The following is a 25,485-nucleotide window of genomic DNA, read 5'->3' as shown; positions in this document are numbered from 1 at the left end:
TAATAAAACGATCAAAAGACTGTTAAAAATTGAATAATAAATATAAAATAGGAAATTAGATACAAATAAGGAGTAGGATTATTAATAGGAATTTTAGTTGAATTCTTGGGTTAATATGGAATTTGCAGATTAGCAAAGGTTGCAAAAGAATACTATGAATTCATAGAAAATTAAATTTGTGGATGTAACAGGTGATATCAAAGAAATAAAATAAAAGAAGATCATATATATAAATGAGTGCATGAAATCACATACTGAACTATAATAAAATAATATTAAAAGGTTTACAATTAATTTATTTTTATAAACATTAAAGTTTTCGAGTAATCTGAACATTCTTAGAAATGTGATTAAGAATCCATTTTGCGTGTCTTTACACAGAATTAAGCAGTCAATTGAGAAGTATCATTCTTAAACTAAGATTATAAAAAATATTTATTATATATTAAAGAAGCATTGATGGTTTAAGTAAGAATTTACCTTCAATCAAATTGGATTTCAATTTTACCATTTTTAATCCATTCTAATGCTTTTTCATATGCTTAGATTTTTGTATCTTCATCTCCAGGAATAATTTTCTTTAAAGTCATTTTACTATTAATAATAATTTCAGCATCAGGAGGATGAAATTCTTCATTGCGTATTATTTTTTCTTCTCTAATCATATCCCATTAATAATTAGTTAAATTAAACTATTTTGAAATTATATTGTGCATTAGATTCAACTTATTTTGATCGTTTATAGATTTTAATTCATCAACAGAACATTCCAAGCGTTTAGCCAATTAACTATACAGCACAGTGATAATCTGAGCTCTATGAATCTTTGCAAGATATATTTCAGCTTCTTACTAATAAAATTGTCTGTTAATTGTTTCTGAATGATTTAACATTAATAGATTGTGAATCTGTTTATCTTAATCAGCATTTTTTTCTTACAAACATACAATTTTGGCATCTAAGTGGTGAATCTTTTTATCTTAATCAGCATTTTTTTCTTACAAATATACAATTTGTACTTTTAAGTCTTTAATTTGGGTATTTTATTCTTTAATTATATAATCTCTTTTTAAACTATCAACTTATAACTTAAATATTTTGTCGTTAAGACTATTATAATCACTTGACATTTTCTCAGCCATTTCTTTTAAAATCTTTGATAAAAATTCATTATCATCTTTAATACTTTCTTTGTTAGTGATCAATTATTAAAAACTTTAATCCTCCTATTTCCTTTTAGTTTTTTATTCTCTTTCTTCAGCTGCAAGCTTTCTAATACGTTCTTCCACATTTTCAGTTCTTGAGATATCATCATCTTTTGCCTCTTCAGTTTTAGATATATCATCTTTCTGTATTGTATTACCCTTTATACCTCCTTAAGTTGATTTATTAGCTGGCTATTATATAGGTTATTGTGGAGATTAGGGGTGTTTTGCATTTTTAAAATCTAGGATAATCTTTTTTGCTTAATTTCTTTGCTTATTATATAATTCTTTATCTTTCCCATCTAGTTAAATTGCTTTTTTGTAAACTCTTTTCACTTTATCTCTCTAGGTTTTGGTAAGGCAAGTTTTGTAATATTCAATAAGATCCTAATTCTCTATAAATTTCATTAGATCTTTCTATTTATCATCTTCAGCCATGGTGAAACGAATGTTAAAATATCAGTTTACTTATTTGTTAGAAGAATATTATTTATTTGTTTAATTAATTATAGACTAATAAATCAAATTTCGTTTTTAAAAAATAGGGGGGGGGGGGGGGGGGGGGGGTATGCCAAAAATCCTATCCGAGACCTCATTCATCGAAATGCCAAATAATCGAGTAATCAGAAATAATATAACTTTAATAAAGAAATTAATTACAGTATAAAAATTTTTAAATTATTTTTTTTGTTCAATAAGCTTTTATTTCATTTAAATGAGTCTTTTAAAATGTTTATTGATTGAAATTATTTTGATACAATTATTTTTTATTAAATGGTAATATTTAATTAATTAAAAAAAAAGTGAAAGCAAAATAATTATAACAATTTTAAGATTAAAATATCAAATATTACAATATATTAAGCTTATAATAATAGTTATTTATATACAATAAAATAAAGAAGAGCTTATTAATAACTAATTACATTTAATTTATAGTTTTATAACTTTCAGATATTCATTTTTTAGAAAGTTAATTATTTTTTTAAATTTAATGTTTAGATTTTATGATTTTATATTTAAACTGGCTAGAATATTGTAATAAATTCAAATTTAAGGTTGTCTAAGAAGAATTGATGTGATTTTTTATATTGGAATATTTCCTTTTTGGTCTGTCATGATGCTTGGAAAGAGTGTATCAAACTTTTAATAATTTAATTGATTTAAAGTATACTTTTATAAAGAATAAATTGTAAATAAATACTTCTTTTTCTGGAATTATATCTCCTATTTTAGTGATTACTCCTTTGAGGGTCTCTCTATTAACATCATATTCTTTATGCTTAACAAATAATTTTAAAGCTTCTTATAGCTCCCTTTCGTTAGGTAATTTATGCTAAACCAAACTTACAGCTACCAAAAAGTCTTTGAATTCGATCACTGAAGCCATTTAGTTAATTTACATTTTTTCTAATATAAAATTGAATAGAAAATATAACAAATTATATTAAATGTATATTAATTTATAGTAAAATTATAATATCTATTAAAGAAAATCAATTTTTATTAGATTTATTATTTTATTATTAAAATTATTTTCTTAAAAAAACAAAACTAATTAGTTTTTTTATTTATCAGTTTATAATTACATTTTTGCAGTTTTTATTGAAGCTCTCCTATTTCTATTGTATTCACAAGGTACCCTAAAGATCTTAATGCATTTCCTAACTCTTCGAGTTTTTATGAATAAATAAATAAATATTAAGAGGTTAAAATATTTAATAATTTATACCTTTTACTGGCATTTCGCAATCTTTTAATCTCTTATAAAAATCATAAACTTCTTAGCACTTTTAAATATTTACACCTAATTATCTTGGGTCTTTTTCTCTTGCTTTTTAGAGGAAAGGAAATAATTCTTTTTACTATAAATAAAATAATCATAACGATTGATTGATTGTCTTTGCTAAATTAAAATATACTTCAGGGATGTTTGAATCTTTCGGATTCAATGAATTTTTTTATTTATAAGGATTTGCCGCTTTTTAAGCTGTAGATTGAGGACTTTAGAATGAATTTGGAGGAAAATTTTGGTTTTAAGGCTAAATAGTGCTAGATGTTTATGATTTATTTTATTAAGCTTCTTTATTTTTCTAATTTAATAAGCAAATGAATGTGACAAAATAAATCATATTGAAGCAGTTTATTTTACCTATAAAAATTAAGGCACAGATTTTTTTAATGGGGCTGTGCTTTGTGCCATAGTCTGCTATTTATTCATATTTATAATAAAATGATTCTATTAAAATTCTCTTTCTTTAAATTTATTTCTAAGATCTAATTTAGTTTTTTATCAATATCAAATTACTTACTTTATCAAGCAAATATAAACAATAACCTTTTAATATTTTGATATAGCAACAGAAAAGTTTAAAATCTCTATTTAAAAGTTAAAATTTGTATTTTTGATTAATATTTTATATGCATATTGATTGATTTCTATCCAAAAATTTATGATATAAAAAATAAATGAAATTATAAAATATTTAATGAAAATAGAAAAAGAATATGTAATTCAATGAAATTATTCTTAAATACATTAAATCTTTTAAAAAATAATTATACAAAATTACTAAATATTTTTAAAAGAATCAATTTCAAAAGTAATTCTAATATCTTTAGTTGTAGATTTGTCTAATTAAAATAAATTAAACAAGTTTATTAAAAAATAAATTCATTTTAAAATGAATTATATTCAGAATTATGAAAATATTAGAAATTTGAAAAGATAAATATTTCATTATTAAAAATATTTATTTTTAATTTTAAAGTAATTTAGATACTCATTTATAAGGAAGCAAAGAAGGTTAAATTATTAATTAATTTTATATTTTTATTCCTTATTGAATAATCACCTTAAGGCAGAGAGGGAGAGGGTGTTAAAATGTTGCAATAATTCTTAGTAGCCATTCATTAAATATTATATTCAGAATATATACAAATATGTTTATACTTAACATAAATTATAAATCCGTTTACGCTAGTGCCTATAAATCTAATTTAGCTTTAAAAAAATAATAGCAATATAAATTGTGTATGATTAAACTGTAGAAGCTATCTATCTATCTACGGTAGTAAAATTACTTTAAAAATATAGTTGTTTTAGAAAATTTAATATTTAATAGATTTAAATTGTTTTTTTCAATAACAAGTAAAAATAATTAAGTATTTATTGTAAAAAAAATGTAGATAAAGTAGAACACTAAAAAAAATTTTGATTGAAAGTAATATAAATAAATAAGATTTAATTTTTAAGGATTTACAAAAAAAATTTAAAATGAAAAGAATATATCAATATCTTTTTTGGTGGGTGATAAAAGTATTAATTGGTGGATTATTATTATCATTAAAATAAATCAGGTAGAAAACTAAAATAAAAAATAATAATTTAAATTTTTGTTTTTTAAGTAGTGCCTTACTATGAGTTGATTTTATTGGGTGAGGATTTAAATTTCATAAAAATTGTTGATGAGCTTTGAGAGGAGATTGAAGAATAATTAAAGTTGTTAATTTAAGAATCAGAGTATTAAAAATAATAAAATTAATTAATATACTGAAAAAAAAAATTTCATTATTGTATTTAAATAATTTGATAATTTTTAAATAAATAGTATTTATTTAAACGTACTTTCTGATAGATAAAAAAATTAATTTACCAAAAAAAAACAAAGAAAGTGGCTAAAAAAGCTAGAAAAAAAGAAAGAAACAAATAGAATCAATTTTGAGAAGTAAGATACAGTCAGTATTAATATATATGATATAAAAAATAATTTTTTTTCTTTAATTATTTATTATAGAGAGATTTACATTAAAGTAGTGAGTGAGTGAGTTATTATTTTATTTTTATTTATTTATTATTCATTTTAGATTTAAAATTAAGAAATTTTTTATAATTTCTATATTAAAATTTATAATTTACATCAATTAATTCATACTAAAAATATTTCGCCTAACTTTTGTTTGCTATTAAATATTTCATTTTTCATTATATTTGCATCGAATATTAAGCTTTTGTTACCTTATTTAAATTAGCCTAAAGTCTTTTTTATAAGTTATTTTAAGTGTTTTATTACTACTACTTTAAATTAATTTCAAATTTCTGATGAGACTCTTTCACTCAGTCAGTCTCAAACGTTTAAGTTTTTTAAATACAGTTCTATTAATTAGATGAATGAGTTTTTGAATTATTAATTGATTGATTCATTGATTGAATGATAGGAATTATACTAATTTAATTAGTGCTCCAAAAGTTTTAATAGTATTGTTATATAAATATATAGTAAGTAGTTTATTAAAACGAAATAAACAACAGCAACTTTATGTAGCTTGAATTGATACTTGATTTGCATGAAGCACTATCAGCAAATCACATTTATTTTTTGGAATTATGCTCAGCAGCAACTATTTTTTGAACCGCTTGAACTTTTTTTCTTTTTTTGTATTGAAACTGGAGGATTATTTTTTTACTTATTTGATAAATAGAGTCGCTAAACTAGACTATCAAATGCATTTTATATTTGAGCACCAGAAAGTGCAGAAGTTTCAAAGAATGCCATGTTATATTGCCTTGCGAACTAGTCAGCTTAGTCATAACTAACTTGCTCAAGTTTTTTTTAGGAGTATAAATCGGATTTATTGCCGATGAGGAGAAGAGGAATTGTAGTTAAGTCTATTATTTTATCAAACTGAGATATCCAAAGGCTTTCAAGATCTTGGAAGGATTGCTCGCTTGTTTTATCATAAACTAGGATTAATGCGTCTGCCTTACGCACTGATTGCTTTGTGATATCTATATATCTCTCTTATCCAGAAGTATCATGAATTGTGACTGAAATTGGATCTCCCTGAATAACAAAATTCTTTTTATAGTAATTAACACCTAGAGTTATGACTGTGTTTTCGAGGTAATTATCATAGATTAATCTATGTATTATAGAAGTTTTGCCTACAGAAGAGTTGCCACAAAGTTGGATATTGAAGCATCTGGTGTTGGATCCAGTTGAATCACTGCTGCTCTTTCTTGTTTAAGACTGAGTCATTGATGAAGATGAATTTAAATCGCTTGGCTACATCACTCTTCTATTTGTCTGTATAATATCTGTATTTATAGTTTGACTTGTTTAATTGTTTATATTTGATTGTTTTTTTGTTTTTTTTGTTCGTTTGCTTTCTATTCTTCTAAATACTATTCTTTTTTGATTAAAAAATTAAATTATTAATTAATAGATTGGTTGAGCTGTCTTCTTTTCCTTTTTTAAGGAGACTTTATTATGTTATTTATTTATATATATAAATAGAGTTGCTTGTATGTAGTACTTTGTTATTTCCTAATTATATTATATTATTACTTTTACGCTCTTCTTTAATACGCCTACTTACTTACTAATTAATAATTTAGGTCAGTCAATTCAATTGCTTCTTTTCATGCTTCTTCTTTCTTTTCATTCTCTTTCTTCCTTTCTTCTCTTGTATAAAAAGCTTTTTTTCATTCTACTTTTTGATTTTTTTTAATTTAAAAAAAGCAAGTATTAATTCCAAATGAAGAAAATCTTCTTTATAACGAGCCTTCTATTAGATTTGTATAAGTAATTCCCTGTAATCTTTTTATATTAATTATTTAGTTATTTATTGACGACATTCTTCTCATATTCATATATTCTCTCTCACACACAAGAACAAATAACTTTTCACAAAATCCAACCAAAACATTTTGTATATTTGTTCTATTTTATTTCTAACACTTGCACATTTTTCTATAAAATTTCTTAATTTCTTCTGTAAAATTTTTAGATATTGAATAAATAAACCCCTTTTGATTTTATTCCTTTAAAATAACTCAAATATCATCTTTCTATTTTACACTTTATTTAAAAAAAAAACTTGATCAAAAACATGTAACTATTGTATTTAAAATGAACATTAAAATCCCTAGTTACATTCTAAAGCCACTATTTTTCTTGAAATGAAAACTTAAAATGAAACTATATTGATTGATTATAAGTTTGAATTCCAAGATTATATTGAAAATATTTCATGATTTCTTGAGACTTTTTCAATGCTTTCCTTTTCTATTTTTTGAATCAGTAAATTATGCTCAAAAATTTTTTCGTTCTAAATAAATATTTCAAATCTAAGACTTTCTTAAATTAAGTTCTCATGAGATGCAGATTTAACTGGAAAATATTAAATTTATAATTTTCTCTTTGAATTGTATTATTTAGTTTAAATACACATCAATATAAAAATAATCCATCATTTTTTATCAGAAAATGTTAAAAATACTCCCATAAAACACAAAATGCTCAAATAAGTAAACGGCGTGCTAAATTTTTAATACAATTTTTATTTTTGCCATTTAAACACATATATAATAAATCCCCTTTAAAATGATATATTTGTTATTTTATGAATGATAGGAGAAATTATGAAGTTTTTAGTTTATTTCCTAAGAGTGAATTCTAAAAAAGAAAAATAATTTTATTTTTATTTAATGCTAAAATATTGATTGATCTGAAATATGAATTAAAAACATCTATTTCACTTATTTTAAAAAAAATTAATTAAGTATTAATTTAAAACAAAATTTGATTTAATAAAGTATTTTTATGGTTAATTTGATAAAATTTGAAAGAAATAACTTGTATTTTAATAGAAAAAATAATAATATTAATTTATACCAGATAATCAATAATACCAAGAGAGGTAATCTAAAATTAATCAAAACTTTTGATTGTTTTATTAGTAAATGTAAAAATCTTGAAAATTAATACTTTTTATAAACCAAATATTTATATTATTTTTACTCATTTTAATTATTTTTATTTGATTGATAATAAATAATTAGTTAATAAAATTTTTAATTTCTTTAAATCTCCTAATTTATGGTATTTTATCAACTAAAACTTATTAATAATTACCCCCCTACCCTCTATATATTTTTAACTTTTTTTAGTGTAACAAAGTCATTTAGGAAATATTTATTTTAAAACATTTTGGTAGTTTTTATTTTGAAAAGTTAGTTCATGTATTTAATATAATTACCTTTTTATAAATTAAAAGAATATATTAAATTCATTTTCAAAATTATTTAAATTCCCTTTAATAAAATGAGTGACTTTTTATTTATTTTTGAGTAGTATTATTTTTATCTTTTAAATTTTATTCAATTTCTTTATTTTTAAATAAATCAAATCCCTCATTTTTTTAAAAATACTCAGATTATTTAAATTTTTATTTAAACATTTAAAAGTTTCAGTTGTACTTAACAAAATATTTGAAAATAATTTTATCTATCTTACTTTCTATAATTTTTCATACAAAAATTTTACAATAGCTTAAAAGTTTTTATTTTATTACTTGATTGATAAATAAATGAGCAAAGATATATGATATTTTTACATTATTTTAAGCTAAATTTAATATCATTTAAAATAAAAGCTTCTTAAAAAACTCAAATTAATAATCAATTTTTAGAAATGATAAAATACTTCCATTTATAAATTTTATATCATTTTAGAAGAACAAAAATTTAGGATTTTAACTTTGAATTTCAATTTCTTTTTTAAGAAAAACATTTTTAAAGTAAATTTTTTAATTATATTTATATTAAATATAGATAGAAATGTTGTAAAAAGAATAAGGTAAATTATTAATTAGTTAGTCCTATTTATTGGCAAAGATTCAAAAAATATTGACTTCAATTTTAGATTTAAAAAAATTATTTTAAATGATAAATTATATAAATTGATTGACTTAATTATTTATTTTATCAATTAAGAAATAAAATTCATAATTCTATTAAAAAATATATTGAGATTTGCTTGAAAATTTGTTTAAAACGTTTTAAATCCTAAAATAAAATTATTTGTATAAGGTCAGTTTGAGCAAAAGAATTATAAATAAGTAGAGATTAAAATTTTGTTTTGTACTTTTTCGAAAAAGCTATATTATATACATTTGTGCATTCTGTTTTGGAATCTAATAAATTTTATTGTATTAAATAATCAAAGAAATCTAAGTGAATAAATATATTAAAATTTAGATAGATACAAAACATAAATAGAAATTTTAATAAATATTTTTAGGTTTAGAATATGGATACTAAATTAATAGATTTTATAGCAAACGAAATATCGCAGAATAAAGGAGAACATAATTTATAGAATGTTTTTAGCTTCACATCTATCCATGACTTAGTAGATTAGTTAAGTGACATTATAATTAGTCAATAGAGTCATGTTTCTATTAGAGCAGCAGTACATATGTTCAATTTGCTTGATTAGATAGATGAAAAATCAAAAAAAATTTAATATGAGAAAATTTATTTAAAGTTAATTACTCATTATAAGGAGTATGAAGGCGATAATATTTAAATTTAGGCTGAAGTTTTAGGTGCCCTCTTGAGGAGGTACTGTAACTACATTTCTATTTAGGATTTTGATTTGCTTTCATTAATTTTGGCTTAAAAGAAACCAAAAATGATCAAAGGATTAATTTTGTTAAAGGAAATAACATGCTATAAAGAATGGTTTAAGCACTTATAAGCTAATAATTTAGATTTAACTGATACATTGTAATTTTTTTACAAACCAGGATAAGCTGTTATTCATGGTGTCTGTGATATTATTAATGCATTAATAAATAAATGGGAGAAAAAGGCATAAAAGGAAACAAAAACTAACAAGAAAGGACTTAAGATAAAAAATGAGAGTGTAGATTAAGATACTAATTTGTTGATAACTGTCTGCTTTATTTAGTTGTAAAACTAAATGACAGAGAGTTAAAAAAAGAAGGTATTTCCTCTAATTGTTACATACATATCAACTTCTTAATTTATTGAAGAAGACAAAGACTTGCTGTTTAACTATTTAAATTTCTTGAAAAGCTGCGATAAAAATTTCTTTTTGAAAAGAGAATAACATGTCTTTAAAAAATTGTAGTAGCTTATTAGAATGTATGAAATTCAAGAATTAAAGGAGATTGAAGAAAATAAAATAGCCAGCGATAAAAAAAAGGTTTTAGAAGAAATAAGTCTAGAAATGAAAATGTTTGAGGCTAATAAATATCTTTCAGTACAGCTAGGAATGTTTGTATTTGAAGAAACAATAGAGAGATCTTTGGGAAAACAGTGCAAATTTATTCCAGAAATGATTGAGTTTATGTTTTCGTTATGCGAGTTAGATTCAATTATGGTGGAAGAGAAATCAGAAAATGGATTTGAAAATATCTAAAATAATTTTGATCTAGAAAGTCAAAGTAACATCAAGTCAAACAGCCCTGAATTAGATCAAGCCTTTATTGACTTTTAATATTTACTGGAAACAATCAATCAAAGCTCTAAGAAGATTTTGATGAATGACTTTATTTTCAATAAAATTGTCAACAATGTTAAAAAGATAGGACATGGCTTCTAAAGCTTAGAAAATTAAGATTAAATAATTTACTCAGGTTAGGAAATCAGAACACTGGTGGGCTGCTACAATATGCTTTTCTTTTAGACTAAATTCAATGTTGAAGCAATACGTTCTATCTTGGCTACTTTAACAAAATTCATTGGGTCTCACTTGAAAAATCTTTAAGTCCAATGCTATGTGATAAGATTTTTATATCAAATAGCCAATACAGCTATTAATTACATAGCTCCCTTCCATACCAGCTACATGGATATCATCATTGATATTTTGTAAAGTAAGTCTAATTAATCACTAAGACAGTAAATCGTTTCTATTTCTTTCTTGGATAGAGTAGTTTTTAAGATTGTTTACGAAGAAGATTTTGCTCTGTTCGACTACATACCCAAATTGTATGAGATTTGCTTAAATGACTTTTCTTCACCTTAATTTACTCAACTATCACCTTTGTACTAAGAATCAATACTCAATATTATCAACTCCATTCTTCATAAAAAGAAAATTGAATACTATATCAAATAGTATGTCTAGCGCTCTAAGGAAATCTTTTTTTCTTAAGTTGAAAAAAGGGAAGACCATTTATAACAAAATAAAATTGAAATTGAAACAGATAATATGTAAACAAGCTCACCTACTTTGCCTCACTCTACTACTAACTTGTCATGTTTAAGCAGTTTGGCTAAAATGGTAATGAAATCTCAGCACTGTAAAGACGATGATTTAGTCAACAGAGTGAAGAATTTGCTCAGATAGTATGCAAACGAGCTTTATCAAGGGAAATTTGATGATTAAATTGCATCAAGGACACAAATTTACTAATTTATTTACAGTATCTCAATTGAGTTACTCAACGATCAAAACTTAATTGATGAGCTATTTTTAAAAATGTACTCTCATATTCTTGCAGACTGTCAAGTTTTAACAAATGTAAAGCTCATAAGAAAAAATAAAAATTTAGAATAGGAAGAAATTAACTTTAATAATGTAATCAATGCTTACCCATAAGTAGCATAAAATATTCAACTACCAAATCAATTTTAGAATGCCTTAGCATAAGCATTTTAAAATGGATAAATTAATTAAAACTTAATGCATAACCTTAATGCTGTTTTAAACTTAAATTAAAATTAACAAAATCACAACAACAACAATAACTAAAATTAACAAAATAACAATTAATAAAATAATAACTAAAACTAATAAAATGAAAACGAAGGAAGTGAAAATGAATACGAAGATGACGTTTCTGATTAAAGTGAGGAAGCTCAGTAGGAATAGAATGTAAATTAGGCAGATTTTAATATGATGTAGGGATTTAATGCTAATGAAGAAAATGAAGATGAAATCTAAGAAGAAATAGACTTAGAAGAAGGTTATGAACAGGTTTATTTCGAATAGCCAAACCCAGAATTGTTTGCTTTAAAATCTAATGCTTTGTACATTCTTGGAGAGTTTATCCAAGAATGCCCTAAAATAGTAATGGAATACAAAAAATTTGAGATAATGAAGGTTTTACACGAGATTTCAGTGAATGACAGAGAAGAAAACTAAATTATGTATATGAGCTATTAAACATTAGGACAGATGTTTAAATGTATTTAGCAATACTTCACTTTGAATTACCCTCATTTGTACTATAAAAATAATGACTCCAGACCAGAAGAGTGTTTTTTATCTGATGAAGCAAAGGTTGAGTATTCCCCTTTATTCTAAATCTTCCTGGATTAAATTAATAATTTAGATAAACTAAACGAAGATAACATCCACGAAGAATTGCTATACAAATTATCATATGTATTGAGAAACATTGATTTTGCCACAAAGAGAACATTCTTTTTTGACATTTTTAAAACTATTAAACGTAACATTATGAAAACTTATAGCTTGCTCTAAGCAGGGCTTATGGATAAATAAATGGAATGTCTCCAAATTATATATAAAGCTTACCCATCTTAGCTATAAAATAACTTCTAGAAAATTTGGAGAATAATTGAAGCAAATATTTTTAATCAGAAAACTAGTCAAGAAAGTGATGAAAATGACAACGGAGATGAAGATGGAGAAGAAGATTAAAATTAGGATTAGGAAGGCGGAGCAGAAGAAGAAAAGGATTAGGAAGATTTGGATTAAAACTCAAGCGAATACGAAGATATAGAGGAAGAAGAATTAGATGAATAAGATATGAATTTAAATAAATTAGATTTAGATTTGAGTATTATAAGTTCCACAATAGGCTATACTTCCCACTTCATAAAATACGATAAATGTGTATATTCTATAGTTTCTAAGAATATTAACTAATTAATATTTAACAAGATGATCATGAAAGACGAAATTCTCTTGAGAAACTGCATATTTTACATTAATGTAATCACAAGATATTGTTTTGATATTATATAACCAGATGTTTTTAAGTAATTGTTCTAAATTGTTGGTTAAGTCATTTAATCAAAGAAGATTGAAGATTATGATGAAAAGGGTACTATTGAAAATATCTTGACCACCTATGCATTGATGGCTACAAAGTTATTAGCAAATAAACCACCTAAAACTTTCACCAATGAAGATCTAGCTCCATTCAATACACTTTTCTAAATAGTTCCATTTGAAGATGATCATGCAGAGATGAAAAGAGTTATTCAAATTACTAATTTTCTATTTGATGCAGAACAACCATTAATTCAATAAAACCTATTTAAATTAGTTTAATCTACTATTCAAATGGTAAATGAGCCAAGCAGATACAGAATCAAACAAAAAAGTGAACCATATTATCTAATATTCTACAAAAAATTGGAATCTAAATATCCTTAAACTAAATAAATAGCCATAAACATTATAGACTAAAACAAAAATAATATCTTTAAAGAAAAAGACCAATTATTAAAAAAATTAAATATCAGTTGAAATATGTCCATTTTTTTATTATAATTAATTAATTCATTCATTATTTATTATTTTATAAGTTATTTCAATTTTTAATTATGTCCAGAAAATTTTAAATCTCTCTATTTGTAGTAAGATCATGGTCTAATATTTTGTTCATAACGAATTTTTAAAAACCATTGAAGAAGGGTGTCGCATAAATAAAATTATATTATTATCATGTATTCATTATTCATCAATCAATATATAAAAAACAATAAAAATTTATTTGTAAATTAATTGCAATAGAAATATTTAAAAGATAGAAAAATGATAAGAAATCGATTACTTTTCATTTTTAATAATCAAAAAATAAAAGAATTGAATTAATTATTATGATTGAAAAAGAATTGACTTTGTCTACTTTTAAAATAAAATTCACTAATAAATAAAATATATATTTAAAAGGAAATAAAATTGTCAATATATTTTGTATTTTCTTGTATTCAAAATTATTTTTTAATAACCTAAATTCAAAAATCAATCCATCTTAGATTTAGATAAATTTCTGAAAAGATTTTCCACCACTGCTTATATCTATTTTAGTTATTTGTATTATTTATAGATAAACAATGATATTTTAAAGTTGATTTCAAAATAATTCACTTTATTTTATAATTTGATGAGTATTTAACAAGTTATTAAAATCCTTTCAAAGTAGAAAATTAATTCTTTTGCAAAAAAAATATTAGAATATAGTATTTGCTTTAATAGCAACCTCTATCTTGCAAAAAAAAATTATTATTAACCTGTTTGAAAAATTAAAAAGAAAATTTTAAAGAAACAAATGGAATAAGTATATTATTAGAACTTAAAGTGTCCAAAGCATTTTAAAAAAGACATTGAATTTATTTAAATAAAAGATGTTTTGTAACAATCTGAAGCAAAGTCTCTTTTTTATTGCTCATAATGCATTAGCGAAGATAATTTTTTTAAGCAGCAAAATTACATATTTATTGATTAAGTATTAAATGAAGGCAATGAAAAAATAATTTAGAAATGGCCTCCAATCAAGAATAATGAAATTCTATAGACTCTCATTGACATTATGTAGTATTCTAGTGATCAATTTAGTTACATTTAACAAATTGACAGCTATTTTATTAACTTGAAAAACTAAATTATGTAAAAGTTAGATTAAATTTATAAGAATGCAATCTAGCAAGCTGAGAGGTACCATACAGCTGATATCATAAGCAATTATCAATAAATTTCTAGAGTTCTTGAATTCAGAAAACTTCTACAAACAATAAGATAATAAAATAATTTATAAGAGTCCTAAAGATAATGCAGAATATTTATCTAATCAGTAGAATCTTAAAAAGAAAAGAACTAGGTATTATTAGAGAATCTGTTAATTTAAGCTCTTGATGCTAATACTTGTTTTAAAATTTAGGAAGCAAATCTTTAAAAAGATCTTATACTCAAATAGATTGAATAAATCAGATTTTTTGAAGAAAAAGAAGAATTAGTTAAAAATATGTCAAAAACTAATATTGAGTAGAGCTAAAAAGTAAAAATAGCTTAAATAATTGATTTAATAGGAAACAAATCAAACTTCTGCTCAAGTGAATTTTTAAAGGAATTTAAAGATAATTTGTTAAAGTTGAGCTCTAAAATAGAAATTAATTATGTCAACTAAATGTTTGAAGAAAATAAGTAGCCAATTGATTTTTCTAAAATAAACCCTTAAAAATTAGAGTTAATAAAAGAATATGTAGAGCATGAGAACTAGCTAATGATAAACCAAAATTATAAAAATTAAATTATAAATTCGAATGAAATAATTTATATCAATTAAATAATAAATTAATCAAAGAGATTATAATATCCTGAAATATTTTAAGCTTTTGATTAATTTTTAATCCAAACATACCCATTTTTAAAGGCGTTGTGTAAATTTCCAGAAAATAATTATTTTAGCTAAAGATTTTAATTGAATCCAAATTATTAACAAGACATATTATAAGAAATGGTAATCAATTCAACTTCATTTAATGAAGGAATATCTATCTTAAAGTCTTTGAAGAAGGAAAATGGAGAAATACAACTGTAATTGAATAGGGATTGCAATTATATAAATTGCATATCAAATATCATTTTAAAAAGAAACAAAAAATATATATTTAGAATATAAATAGAAAGCAGTAATGGAAATTGTTTTTATGTTGGATTAATGAAAAAATCTAACTCTAATTTGCAACATGGATATATAGATTCTCTTAGTTGTTACTTTAATAATATTTAAGGAGCAGTATCTGCAAAGTTCACATAGAGTGGGATGAATAAATTTTTTAATTGCTCAAATTTTATTTTATCAAATAATAACACAATTGAATTAAGAGTATCTCAAGAAGATTCAATTTTAGAAGTGCTAGATTACCCAAATTATTAATATAAAATATCTTTAAATGATGTAAAAAAAATAGATTTTATGAGGTAATAAGATTTAGTCTTGTATCTATCATTTTGGAAAAAAGAAATAAAAATTACAATTAATTATGCTAAAATTGTTGACGGTTTTTGAAAATCTATTAACTAAGTACTCACACTACTAAATATTTAATAAGAACTATTTAAATAAATATTTATTTATTTTATTCAGTCATTCATTAAGTTTATTTAAATTAATTTATTTATTTATATTTCAAACGTATCTTTCCTTATATTGCATTTATGTTTATATTTTTAAAGATAATTTTAATTTACATCTATTTTTCTTTTTTAATTTATATAAAATTTGGAAGTATTTATTTTTATATGATAATAAGGAAGTTACAATGAGCTTTTGATTCGAGTTAGGTTTGAGATTATTAGAATTTATTGCATCCTAAAATATTTATTGAGAAAATAGATCAAAAAATGCTTTTGAACTTTTTGATGAGGCTAGTTTAAATGGAAATTGAAGTTTTTAAAGAATTGAGCTTGTTAAAAACCAAGCTATTAATGAAATAAATGTTCAAATACTAATTATTAAAATATTTTTTTTATTTTAAATTATTAAAAAGTTTATTTTTGTTATTGAACTTATTAATTATTATTTTTAAAAATGGATTCATTAAATAAGAAATACATCAATGTATTTAGATAATTGTTTCTTCATTCATGTTAATTAGTTAATAATATCACTTTGAGATTTTTTGATCTGTAGATTTGAATAAACTATTTAGGCGGAGCGAGCTAAAGTAAAAAATATTCAAAAAACTAGAAATTAATGTTTGGGGATTTATAGTAGCACTAAATAATTTCTGTTTATTTTACCAAAAATTTTAATAATAAACTCATTTGTCTTTTCTTAAATTATATTTAATTTTAAAAAAATTCATTTTATTGATTAAATCCTAATTTAATTTAATGATTCAAGATAAATACAAAAGTTAACAATTCTAAAAAGAATCTTGAAATAATTCAATGATTATTTTTATTTTTTAAATTGCTGCTTATTCTTAATAAAGAAATATTTACAATAAATTAGTCTAAAAAAGATGATAGAATAGAAAAAAGAGTTTTATAGTTTAGAAGAAGTATTCACTAAATTTTTAAAGTTAATGTTTATTTAATACTTTTTTACATTAAAATTTTTAGTTCTTAGAAAATAGTGATTATGATATTACTCATCTTAGTTTACTATTAAAGTATAAAATTAAATTACTTAACTAATTAATTCTGTATAACTAAAATTAATTTAATATCTACTAATTAACTGTTATTATTGATAATTAATTATTATAAGTGAGCAATAATAAAAATTTGATGTTATTTTTTTATTCTTTATACATTTTATTTTATTTATTAATTGTTCTTTAATAAATTAGCTAATGCTCCATTCGAAACAAAGAAATATACATGCTTTAGTCTCATTTAAAAGATTTTACGAAAATTTAAGATTTTACTTTAAATCTTAAGTAATTCAGATATTTCTTAACTTTATTAGGTTGAAGCATTTTATATAAAATATTTTTTTTAAATAGAAATCAAAAAATTACAGATAACGAAATGAAATCACTCTTCAATGGATTACCTAATTTTCAAGAACTCATCAGTTTTAAATTAAATTTAAAGTAAATATTTGCCATTAAATATATTTTATAATTTAAAAAAATAAAATTTACCTAAAACAGTAACCATTATTTAGCAAAATTTTAAATAAAATTTAATTTACTAAAATTATCATTAGAAATTATTAAATGTTATCATAAGGAGCCAATTCTTTAGATAAATACTTGAAAAAGTGTTTAAAATTAGAAAATCTCATACTAAATCTAAAGTAAATAGTATTTGTATATTTATAATTTATTTGCTTACTTATTTTATTTTGTTTATTTATATTTTTATAGTAATAGCAAAATCAGCAAAAATGGTTTATATGATATAGCATAGGCCATTTAAAAAATATAAAAACTAAAGACCTTGACACTTAAACTTAAGTAAGAATTTTTTTATTAACTATATTGTTTATAGAAATAATAACAACTATTTCCAAAACCCCCAAGCAAGTATGCAAAACAATATTAATTTAAATTTCTTAGAAAAAATTTTAAACATACCAAGGGTTGACTTAATATATGAATCTTTATAGATTATAAGGATTTTATTCTTAAATCAATTTTTAAAATATTAATTTAAAAAAATTATGTTATTTGATTAAGATAAGAAAATAAAGAAAGATTTTTTATTTTAATCAAATGTTAATTGATAATATACCTATATTTTGAAAAGAAATAATCGAATAGATGATAAGGGAGCTTCAAATATCAGTATATGCTTGAGTAATTGCACTGAAATAATTAATTTGAAGTTAAACTTAAGGTAAATATAATTATTTATTTTATTTTTTATTTGTTATAATGAATGTTTTATTATATTTTATTGTTTATTAATTTTATAAATATTTTCAAAATTATGATTTTTTAATAAAAATAAAGTCAAAATATAATTGAAGATGAAGGCATATATAATATCGGAATTGGAGAAGGATATTTATTAAAGAATAAGTTAGTAAGTTGGTTTTTTAGATCTTGAAGACTGAGTGTTGCATTCTGATGCTCGAAGTAAACTTTATGAAAGAAATTATCTTAAGAAGATAATGCAAATCTTTAAAGAAATTTATTCTGCAAACAAACTGGGATTTTGTCATTAAATAGAGCCTGCTAATTTATTTGTTCGTAAGATTTATTTACCAAATGAAGTAAAAATTAGTAATTTTTAAATTCTTAATTTTTTTGGATATTCAAAAACTTTAAGAAGTTTTTATTTTAACTGACTTGCTAAATCAGAGTTTATTCTTGAGTTTTTATTTTTTCTTAGTTTTTTTCTACAATATCTTTTGAAGTTTACTCTTCGATATTAACTAGGATCCATTCTTTTAGAATATTTTCTACTTATTTATTTCCTTCTTTAATGTTTTGATTGTTTACATTTTCTTAATCTGTAAGTTTATTGATCAAATCATCAAAATTTTCTGCAAGTTAAAGCAATTTACATTTGTCTTCATTATTAAGATTAGTAAAATTAATTTAGTTGTTACTGTATTCTACAGATTCTTCTATTTTTTCTTCTTCTTCTTCATAATCTACGTTATTTTAAAACTATTATTCTTAAGGTGCTTAGATATCTTAAATAGAAGATATTTTTATGTCAGTAAGTTAAGAATCTTGAATTTTTATTGACTAGATGTTATTTTTCTTAATGAAATCTTTTGCTTACTGTTAAAAGTTACAAGCAACTTGTATCTTTTCTTATTTTAAAGATTCCTACTTTTGTTACATTTTACTTTGAGATTAAGCAATTATTTCTTATAATTTTTTTTTATCAGCTGGCTAAGAAGGTTTAGTAGGTAAATGTTGAGGTGTCTTAATATTGTTTAAGATTATCTTATTATCAACTTCCCTTAAATTGATAATGAACCTGTCTTATCCATTCTGCTTGACGCTCGTAATTTAAAATAGCTGGTAAGGTAATATTAGAACTTCATTTTCATTTGGATAATAGCTTAAGCTGTGGACTTCTATCCCTGTGTAAAGATTATTCTTTTTTTGTTATTGTAAATCTAGAAAAGAGATTTGAAGCTTAATACCAAAATTATAAGCATCAGGCTATCCAAATGATTCTAAGTCTAATTAAGAAGTAGATGTCATATTTGTAAAGTAAATAAAACTGTTTTATTTATACAAACTTATAAGGTCTTTGGGAAGTCTAAAGTTTCTATAAAGTATCTTGTTGTTATTATATACTGTCCCCACGTTACCATCCTGATAGGCTTTAATAGCTATATTAATGTATTCCCTCATAGCTGAAAGTTTTACAGGATCATTGGAAGTAAGTATAGAGTTAATTAAACCATATTAATTACCTGTATATTCTTTGATAAAAATATGCTAAAGTTGTTAGAAAGTATTCGATTAAGATATCTTTGAAACAAAATTTGAGTATAACTTAGTATCTACATTTTTTAAATTCTCTAAGAAGTTATCAATAATCTTTATTTTGTTTTCTTCAGCCAAAGGCATTTTAAGTTTGAGAGAACTCCAAATGTATTAAGAACTTTAAATCAGATCATTTAATTAGTCATTGTGTTGACTGAATATTTTTTTTTCTGGTTTACTTAATAGAAAGTGAGAAGGTCCATCCTCTACCTTAATATCAGCCACGTTTTCTGGTAAACCTTTTTCGATAGCTTCCAAGAGGCTTTCAACAGTTATACCTATGTTTTCTGCCAATTTTAAGTAACTATCTGGTTTTTATTGAATATTTTGTTCAATTTACTAGAGAGTTTTTTAAGAATTTTTTAAGTTGTTTTCAAGAATCTTAATTGCATTCACTTTTTACTAGCATTAATAGGCAGACTAGATCAACTTTTTATTCAGCTTCTTCTAAAGTAATTTTTCTTCTTTCTCTATAAGAAGTTCGTGTTGCTTCTTCTTAAGTTGTTTTTTGCTCATATATTTCTTTATTTTGTGTATGTTTTTTGATTTTATTTATTATTTAAAATAGCTTTGATTAATTAATCCTTTGAAGAAGTATCTAAAATCTTGTTGAACATTCATTAATTTAAATAGAAAAGCTGATGCAATATTATATTACTATGACTAAATAACTAATTCAATATTCTAATATGTTTGTTTGTTTGTTTGTTTTGTTGGACATTCATTCATTCGTTAATTTAAAGATAAACTGATATTATATTACTATGACTAAATAATAAATTCAATATTCTAATATGTTTGTTTCAAAAGCAAATCAAAATATAAAATTGCAGTTATTTTATTTAATCTAATCCAAATTAAGTAGCTTCTTACAAATGATTTTATTTTTCTTAGAAAAATTTTATTTGAGTTGTATTCAAATCAGAAAATTAGATATGGATGAAAAACTTTGAAGATAAAAGAAATATGTTTTATTGAAAGTTCTGAAATCTTTCAATGTAAATAAACAGAAAATTTAAAAAGAATTTAAATATATTATAAATAAAATGAAATATTCTAATATGTTTGTTTCAAAAGCAAATCAAAATATAAAATTGCAGCTTATTTTATTTAATCTAATCCAAAGTTATAATTTATTTTTCTCCTCTATTCTAAATCAAATTAATTCTGATTAAGTAGCTACTTACAAATGATTTTATTTTTCTTAGAAAAATTTTATTTGAGTTGTATTCAAATCAGAATTAGATATGGATAAAAAACTTTGAAGATAAAAGAAATATGTTTTATTGAAAATTCTGTAAATAAACAGAAAATTTAAAAAGAAATTATATATATTATAAATAAAATGAAATATTCTAATTTCTAATTAATAAGATTATAAAGATTTCAATTAATTTGAGAAATTCAAAACATCAAATTTTAGCTATATTTAATTTAATTAAATTATACAATTCGTCAATAAAACAAAAAGTCTTAGAACTAATTTTTCACAATTTTTATAAATCCCTTTTCCATAAGCTTTCTCTATGTATTTATGGTTTTTTTAAAAATATAAAGTCAAGTTAAAAATTCTAAATCTATCTATGTAACTAAACGAAAACTAAAAAAAAATTTATTGATAAACATATTTAATATTCTTATTATTGCTGATTATATATAGATGAAGATTAAAATCAACATACTAAATATTTATTTATTAGAATTTATAATGCGTCATATAAACAGTCTTAGTATACATCAGAATCTTTCTCTATTTCTTTTCTATATTCTTTTTATCTTATTTGATTTTTTAAAAATGGAATGTCTATCTAGTTGAAATTCTAAAATCTAAGTAATTAAAAAAATATATAAATTGCTAGCTAATTCATAATTAGCACATAGATATTTAAATAATTCGTCATATAGCAAGCCTTTGAAAATGTGATCTATATATTCTAATATCTATCTATATAATCAAACTAGACTTTAATCTAAAAATTTAAATCTATCTAACAAAAATAAAAATATCTAATTTAGCGGAAAGATATTTAAATTATATTTTATAAAAACACCTAGATTTTTCTATATTCCATTTCCATATTTCCGTTTTTTTGTATTTTATTGAAATAATATTTGCTATATTTAAAACAGAGTTTTTATAATTTTTATAAATTTTTTTGGATGCATGCAGTATGTATTTAAAATAGAAATAAAGAATAATTAATTACTATTATAATTATTCTTATTAGTATTACTATTTATAATTCTAATATAAATTTATAATTATTTATCATAATAGGTAAAATATATATATACTCTATCATTTATTAATTTAAACTTAAGATAAAGAATTTTTAAAATAGAAAACTGCTTTATTGTTTTAAAAAATAAAAAAGTATTACATAATAAAAAGTATTGATTTTCAACTTAATAATTTATTATTTTTATATATATCATGCTTATCATAGAAATAAATAAATTTTAAATGATTCCTCTTAAATTATTAATGGTATCACAGAAGGAATGGATGATATTTTTTGTAATAAATATAAAAGGGACCTAAAAATGAATGAAAAATAAGGAGTTAATTACTAAATAAAATATAACGCTTTTTTAATTAATTATTGTTGATAAAATTAAATAATTATTAGATAAAATAATTATAATGCAATCAAGTATACTTCAATATACTTATTTTATAATAATTCCGTATGGCCTGATAGTATCCATTTTGCTTCTATCTAAAAAACTAACATCTGGATATTCAGTGGAAAGTAGAATTTCAGTAGTATTTGCTCTGCACTAATAAGCTATTATGAAAGCTTAAGAGCCAATCAAAATTGGATTTTAAATAAATTTTTAAAGATTTTCTATGCTTTAGCTGCATTAGAGAGCGTTTTAAGGAATAAATTCATACTGCTTTGAATATTTATTTTCATTCTTAGTGCCAGATTTTAGGGAACACAATTTGATTTCACTTATCCAGGTATAAACAACAGCCCACTCTCCTGGAGAGTTATCCATGCTAAGCCAAGCATTGTTACCATCGTCAAATTTATTTAAGACACTTAAACCTAATCTTACGCAAATGTTAGGAAAATTATAAACTAAATTACCTCTAAATTCTGGCTAATTATATTAATGTAAATAATTCATGTTTCCTCTGCAATCGAAAAACTAGTTAGATAGTTATAGATACTTGTGCTTTTACACCTTAATTTATTATTTAACTTTTATTGGCAAAGTAATAATTAGATCAAGCATTTCTTCTATTGATATGTTGGTTTAGAATAAAAAGCTATTGCACATTTTGTTTGAGCTTTCTGGTTTATCTGAAATACAAGTAAGTTCCAGGTAATTATGTTAACTAGAAGGATATTTATTAAAGAATAAGTTAGTAAGTTGGTTTTTTAGATCTTGAAGACTGAGTGTTGCATTCTGATGCTCGAAGTAAACTTTATGAAAGAAATTATCTTAAGAAGATAATGCAAATCTTTAAAGAAATTTATTCTGCAAACAAACTGGGATTTTGTCATTAAATAGAGCCTGCTAATTTATTTGTTCGTAAGATTTATTTACCAAATGAAGTAAAAATTAGTAATTTTTAAATTCTTAATTTTTTTAGATATTCAAAAACTTTAAGAAGTTTTTATTTTAACTGACTTGCTAAATCAGAGTTTGTTCTTGAGTTTTTATTTTTTCTTAGTTTTTTTCTACAATATCTTTTGAAGTTTACTCTTCGATATTAACTAGGATCCATTCTTTTAGAATATTTTCTACTTATTTATTTCCTTCTTTAATGTTTTGATTGTTTACATTTTCTTAATCTGTAAGTTTATTGATCAGATCATCAAAATTTTCTGCAAGTTAAAGCAATTTACATTTGTCTTCATTATTAAGATTAGTAAAATTAATTTAGTTGTTACTGTATTCTACAGATTCTTCTATTTTTTCTTCTTCTTCTTCATAATCTACGTTATTTTAAAACTATTATTCTTAAGATGCTTAGATATCTTAAATAGAAGATATTTTTATGTCAGTAAGTTAAGAATCTTGAATTTTTATTGACTAGATGTTATTTTTCTTAATGAAATCTTTTGCTTACTGTTAAAAGTTACAAGCAACTTGTATCTTTTCTTATTTTAAAGATTCCTACTTTTGTTACATTTTACTTTGAGATTAAGCAATTATTTCTTATAATTTTTTTTTATCAGCTGGCTAAGAAGGTTTAGTAGGTAAATGTTGAGGTGTCTTAATATTGTTTAAGATTATCTTATTATCAACTTCCCTTAAATTGATAATGAACCTGTCTTATCCATTCTGCTTGACGCTCGTAATTTAAAATAGCTGGTAAGGTAATATTAGAACTTCATTTTCATTTGGATAATAGCTTAAGCTGTGGACTTCTATCCCTGTGTAAAGATTATTCTTTTTTTGTTATTGTAAATCTAGAAAAGAGATTTGAAGCTTAATACCAAAATTATAAGCATCAGGCTATCCAAATGATTCTAAGTCTAATTAAGAAGTAGATGTCATATTTGTAAAGTAAATAAAACTGTTTTATTTATACAAACTTATAAGGTCTTTGGGAAGTCTAAAGTTTCTATAAAGTATCTTGTTGTTATTATATACTGTCCCCACGTTACCATCCTGATAGGCTTTAATAGCTATATTAATGTATTCCCTCATAGCTGAAAGTTTTACAGGATCATTGGAAGTAAGTATAGAGTTAATTAAACCATATTAATTACCTGTATATTCTTTGATAAAAATATGCTAAAGTTGTTAGAAAGTATTCGATTAAGATATCTTTGAAACAAAATTTGAGTATAACTTAGTATCTACATTTTTTAAATTCTCTAAGAAGTTATCAATAATCTTTATTTTGTTTTCTTCAGCCAAAGGCATTTTAAGTTTGAGAGAACTCCAAATGTATTAAGAACTTTAAATCAGATCATTTAATTAGTCATTGTGTTGACTGAATATTTTTTTTTCTGGTTTACTTAATAGAAAGTGAGAAGGTCCATCCTCTACCTTAATATCAGCCACATTTTCTGGTAAACCTTTTTCGATAGCTTCCAAGAGGCTTTCAACAGTTATACCTATGTTTTCTGCCAATTTTAAGTAACTATCTGGTTTTTATTGAATATTTTGTTCAATTTACTAGAGAGTTTTTTAAGAATTTTTTAAGTTGTTTTCAAGAATCTTAATTGCATTCACTTTTTACTAGCATTAATAGGCAGACTAGATCAACTTTTTATTCAGCTTCTTCTAAAGTAATTTTTCTTCTTTCTCTATAAGAAGTTCGTGTTGCTTCTTCTTAAGTTGTTTTTTGCTCATATATTTCTTTATTTTGTGTATGTTTTTTGATTTTATTTATTATTTAAAATAGCTTTGATTAATTAAGCCTTTGAACAAGTATCTAACATCTTGTTGAACATTCATTAATTTAAATTGATAAGCTGATGCAATATTATATTACTATGACTAAATAACTAATTCAATATTCTAATATGTTTGTTTGTTTTATTGAACATTCAT

The 25,485-nt window shown here is 22.4% G+C and overlaps 8 protein-coding genes across 8 annotated transcripts; 4 read left to right on the top strand and 4 right to left on the bottom strand. All coding sequences in view use genetic code 6, as the record gives it.

Annotated features, from left to right (window-relative positions):
- Positions 1-482: 482 nt before the first annotated feature.
- On the bottom strand, positions 483-1,643 carry TTHERM_00672000 (hypothetical protein; the record flags this gene model as incomplete). Its single annotated transcript, XM_001014977.1, has 1 exon — positions 483-1,643. One exon carries the CDS (start codon positions 1,641-1,643, stop codon positions 483-485), a length of 1,161 nt encoding a protein of 386 aa, XP_001014977.1.
- A 609-nt stretch (positions 1,644-2,252) lies between these two features.
- On the bottom strand, positions 2,253-3,604 carry TTHERM_00671990 (calmodulin, putative; the record flags this gene model as incomplete). The annotated part of the gene is made up of 7 exons (XM_001014976.3): positions 3,518-3,604; positions 3,358-3,414; positions 3,128-3,298; positions 2,938-3,070; positions 2,795-2,875; positions 2,410-2,615; positions 2,253-2,348 (listed from the first exon to the last, which is right to left on the bottom strand). Exons 2-7 carry the CDS (start codon positions 3,406-3,408, stop codon positions 2,253-2,255), a joined length of 738 nt encoding a protein of 245 aa, XP_001014976.3. The 5' UTR covers positions 3,409-3,414; positions 3,518-3,604.
- Positions 3,605-5,596: 1,992 nt separating this feature from the next.
- TTHERM_00671970 (small guanosine triphosphatase family Ras family protein) lies at positions 5,597-6,277 on the bottom strand (the record flags this gene model as incomplete). The annotated part of the gene is made up of 1 exon (XM_001014974.1): positions 5,597-6,277. The coding sequence occupies one exon, from the start codon at positions 6,275-6,277 to the stop codon at positions 5,597-5,599; it is 681 nt and encodes a 226-aa protein (XP_001014974.1).
- A 235-nt stretch (positions 6,278-6,512) lies between these two features.
- TTHERM_000671961 (transmembrane protein, putative) lies at positions 6,513-7,121 on the top strand (the record flags this gene model as incomplete). The annotated part of the gene is made up of 1 exon (XM_012797419.1): positions 6,513-7,121. The coding sequence occupies one exon, from the start codon at positions 6,513-6,515 to the stop codon at positions 7,119-7,121; it is 609 nt and encodes a 202-aa protein (XP_012652873.1).
- A 5,363-nt stretch (positions 7,122-12,484) lies between these two features.
- Positions 12,485-13,522, top strand: TTHERM_00671960 (hypothetical protein; the record flags this gene model as incomplete). The annotated part of the gene is made up of 2 exons (XM_001014973.2): positions 12,485-12,982; positions 13,031-13,522. The coding sequence occupies 2 exons, from the start codon at positions 12,485-12,487 to the stop codon at positions 13,520-13,522; spliced, it is 990 nt and encodes a 329-aa protein (XP_001014973.2).
- An 805-nt stretch (positions 13,523-14,327) lies between these two features.
- On the top strand, positions 14,328-16,067 carry TTHERM_00671950 (zinc carboxypeptidase family protein; the record flags this gene model as incomplete). Its single annotated transcript, XM_001014972.2, has 1 exon — positions 14,328-16,067. The coding sequence occupies one exon, from the start codon at positions 14,328-14,330 to the stop codon at positions 16,065-16,067; it is 1,740 nt and encodes a 579-aa protein (XP_001014972.2).
- Positions 16,068-17,025: 958 nt separating this feature from the next.
- Positions 17,026-18,562, top strand: TTHERM_000671939 (hypothetical protein; the record flags this gene model as incomplete). Its single annotated transcript, XM_012797418.1, has 8 exons — positions 17,026-17,064; positions 17,126-17,175; positions 17,356-17,445; positions 17,512-17,601; positions 17,718-17,807; positions 17,878-17,967; positions 18,260-18,349; positions 18,466-18,562. The coding sequence occupies 8 exons, from the start codon at positions 17,026-17,028 to the stop codon at positions 18,560-18,562; spliced, it is 636 nt and encodes a 211-aa protein (XP_012652872.1).
- A 4,064-nt stretch (positions 18,563-22,626) lies between these two features.
- TTHERM_00671930 (NAD:arginine ADP-ribosyltransferase) lies at positions 22,627-25,284 on the bottom strand (the record flags this gene model as incomplete). Its single annotated transcript, XM_001014970.1, has 1 exon — positions 22,627-25,284. The coding sequence occupies one exon, from the start codon at positions 25,282-25,284 to the stop codon at positions 22,627-22,629; it is 2,658 nt and encodes an 885-aa protein (XP_001014970.1).
- Between the last annotated feature and the right edge of the window lie 201 nt (positions 25,285-25,485).

The sequence above is a fragment of the Tetrahymena thermophila genome, assembly GCF_000189635.1.
Source record: "Tetrahymena thermophila SB210 genomic scaffold scf_8254658, whole genome shotgun sequence".
NCBI classification, from domain to species: domain Eukaryota; phylum Ciliophora; class Oligohymenophorea; order Hymenostomatida; family Tetrahymenidae; genus Tetrahymena; species Tetrahymena thermophila.
The sequence above is the reverse complement of the archived record's forward strand: the minus strand, read 5'-3'. Positions and strand labels throughout refer to the sequence as shown.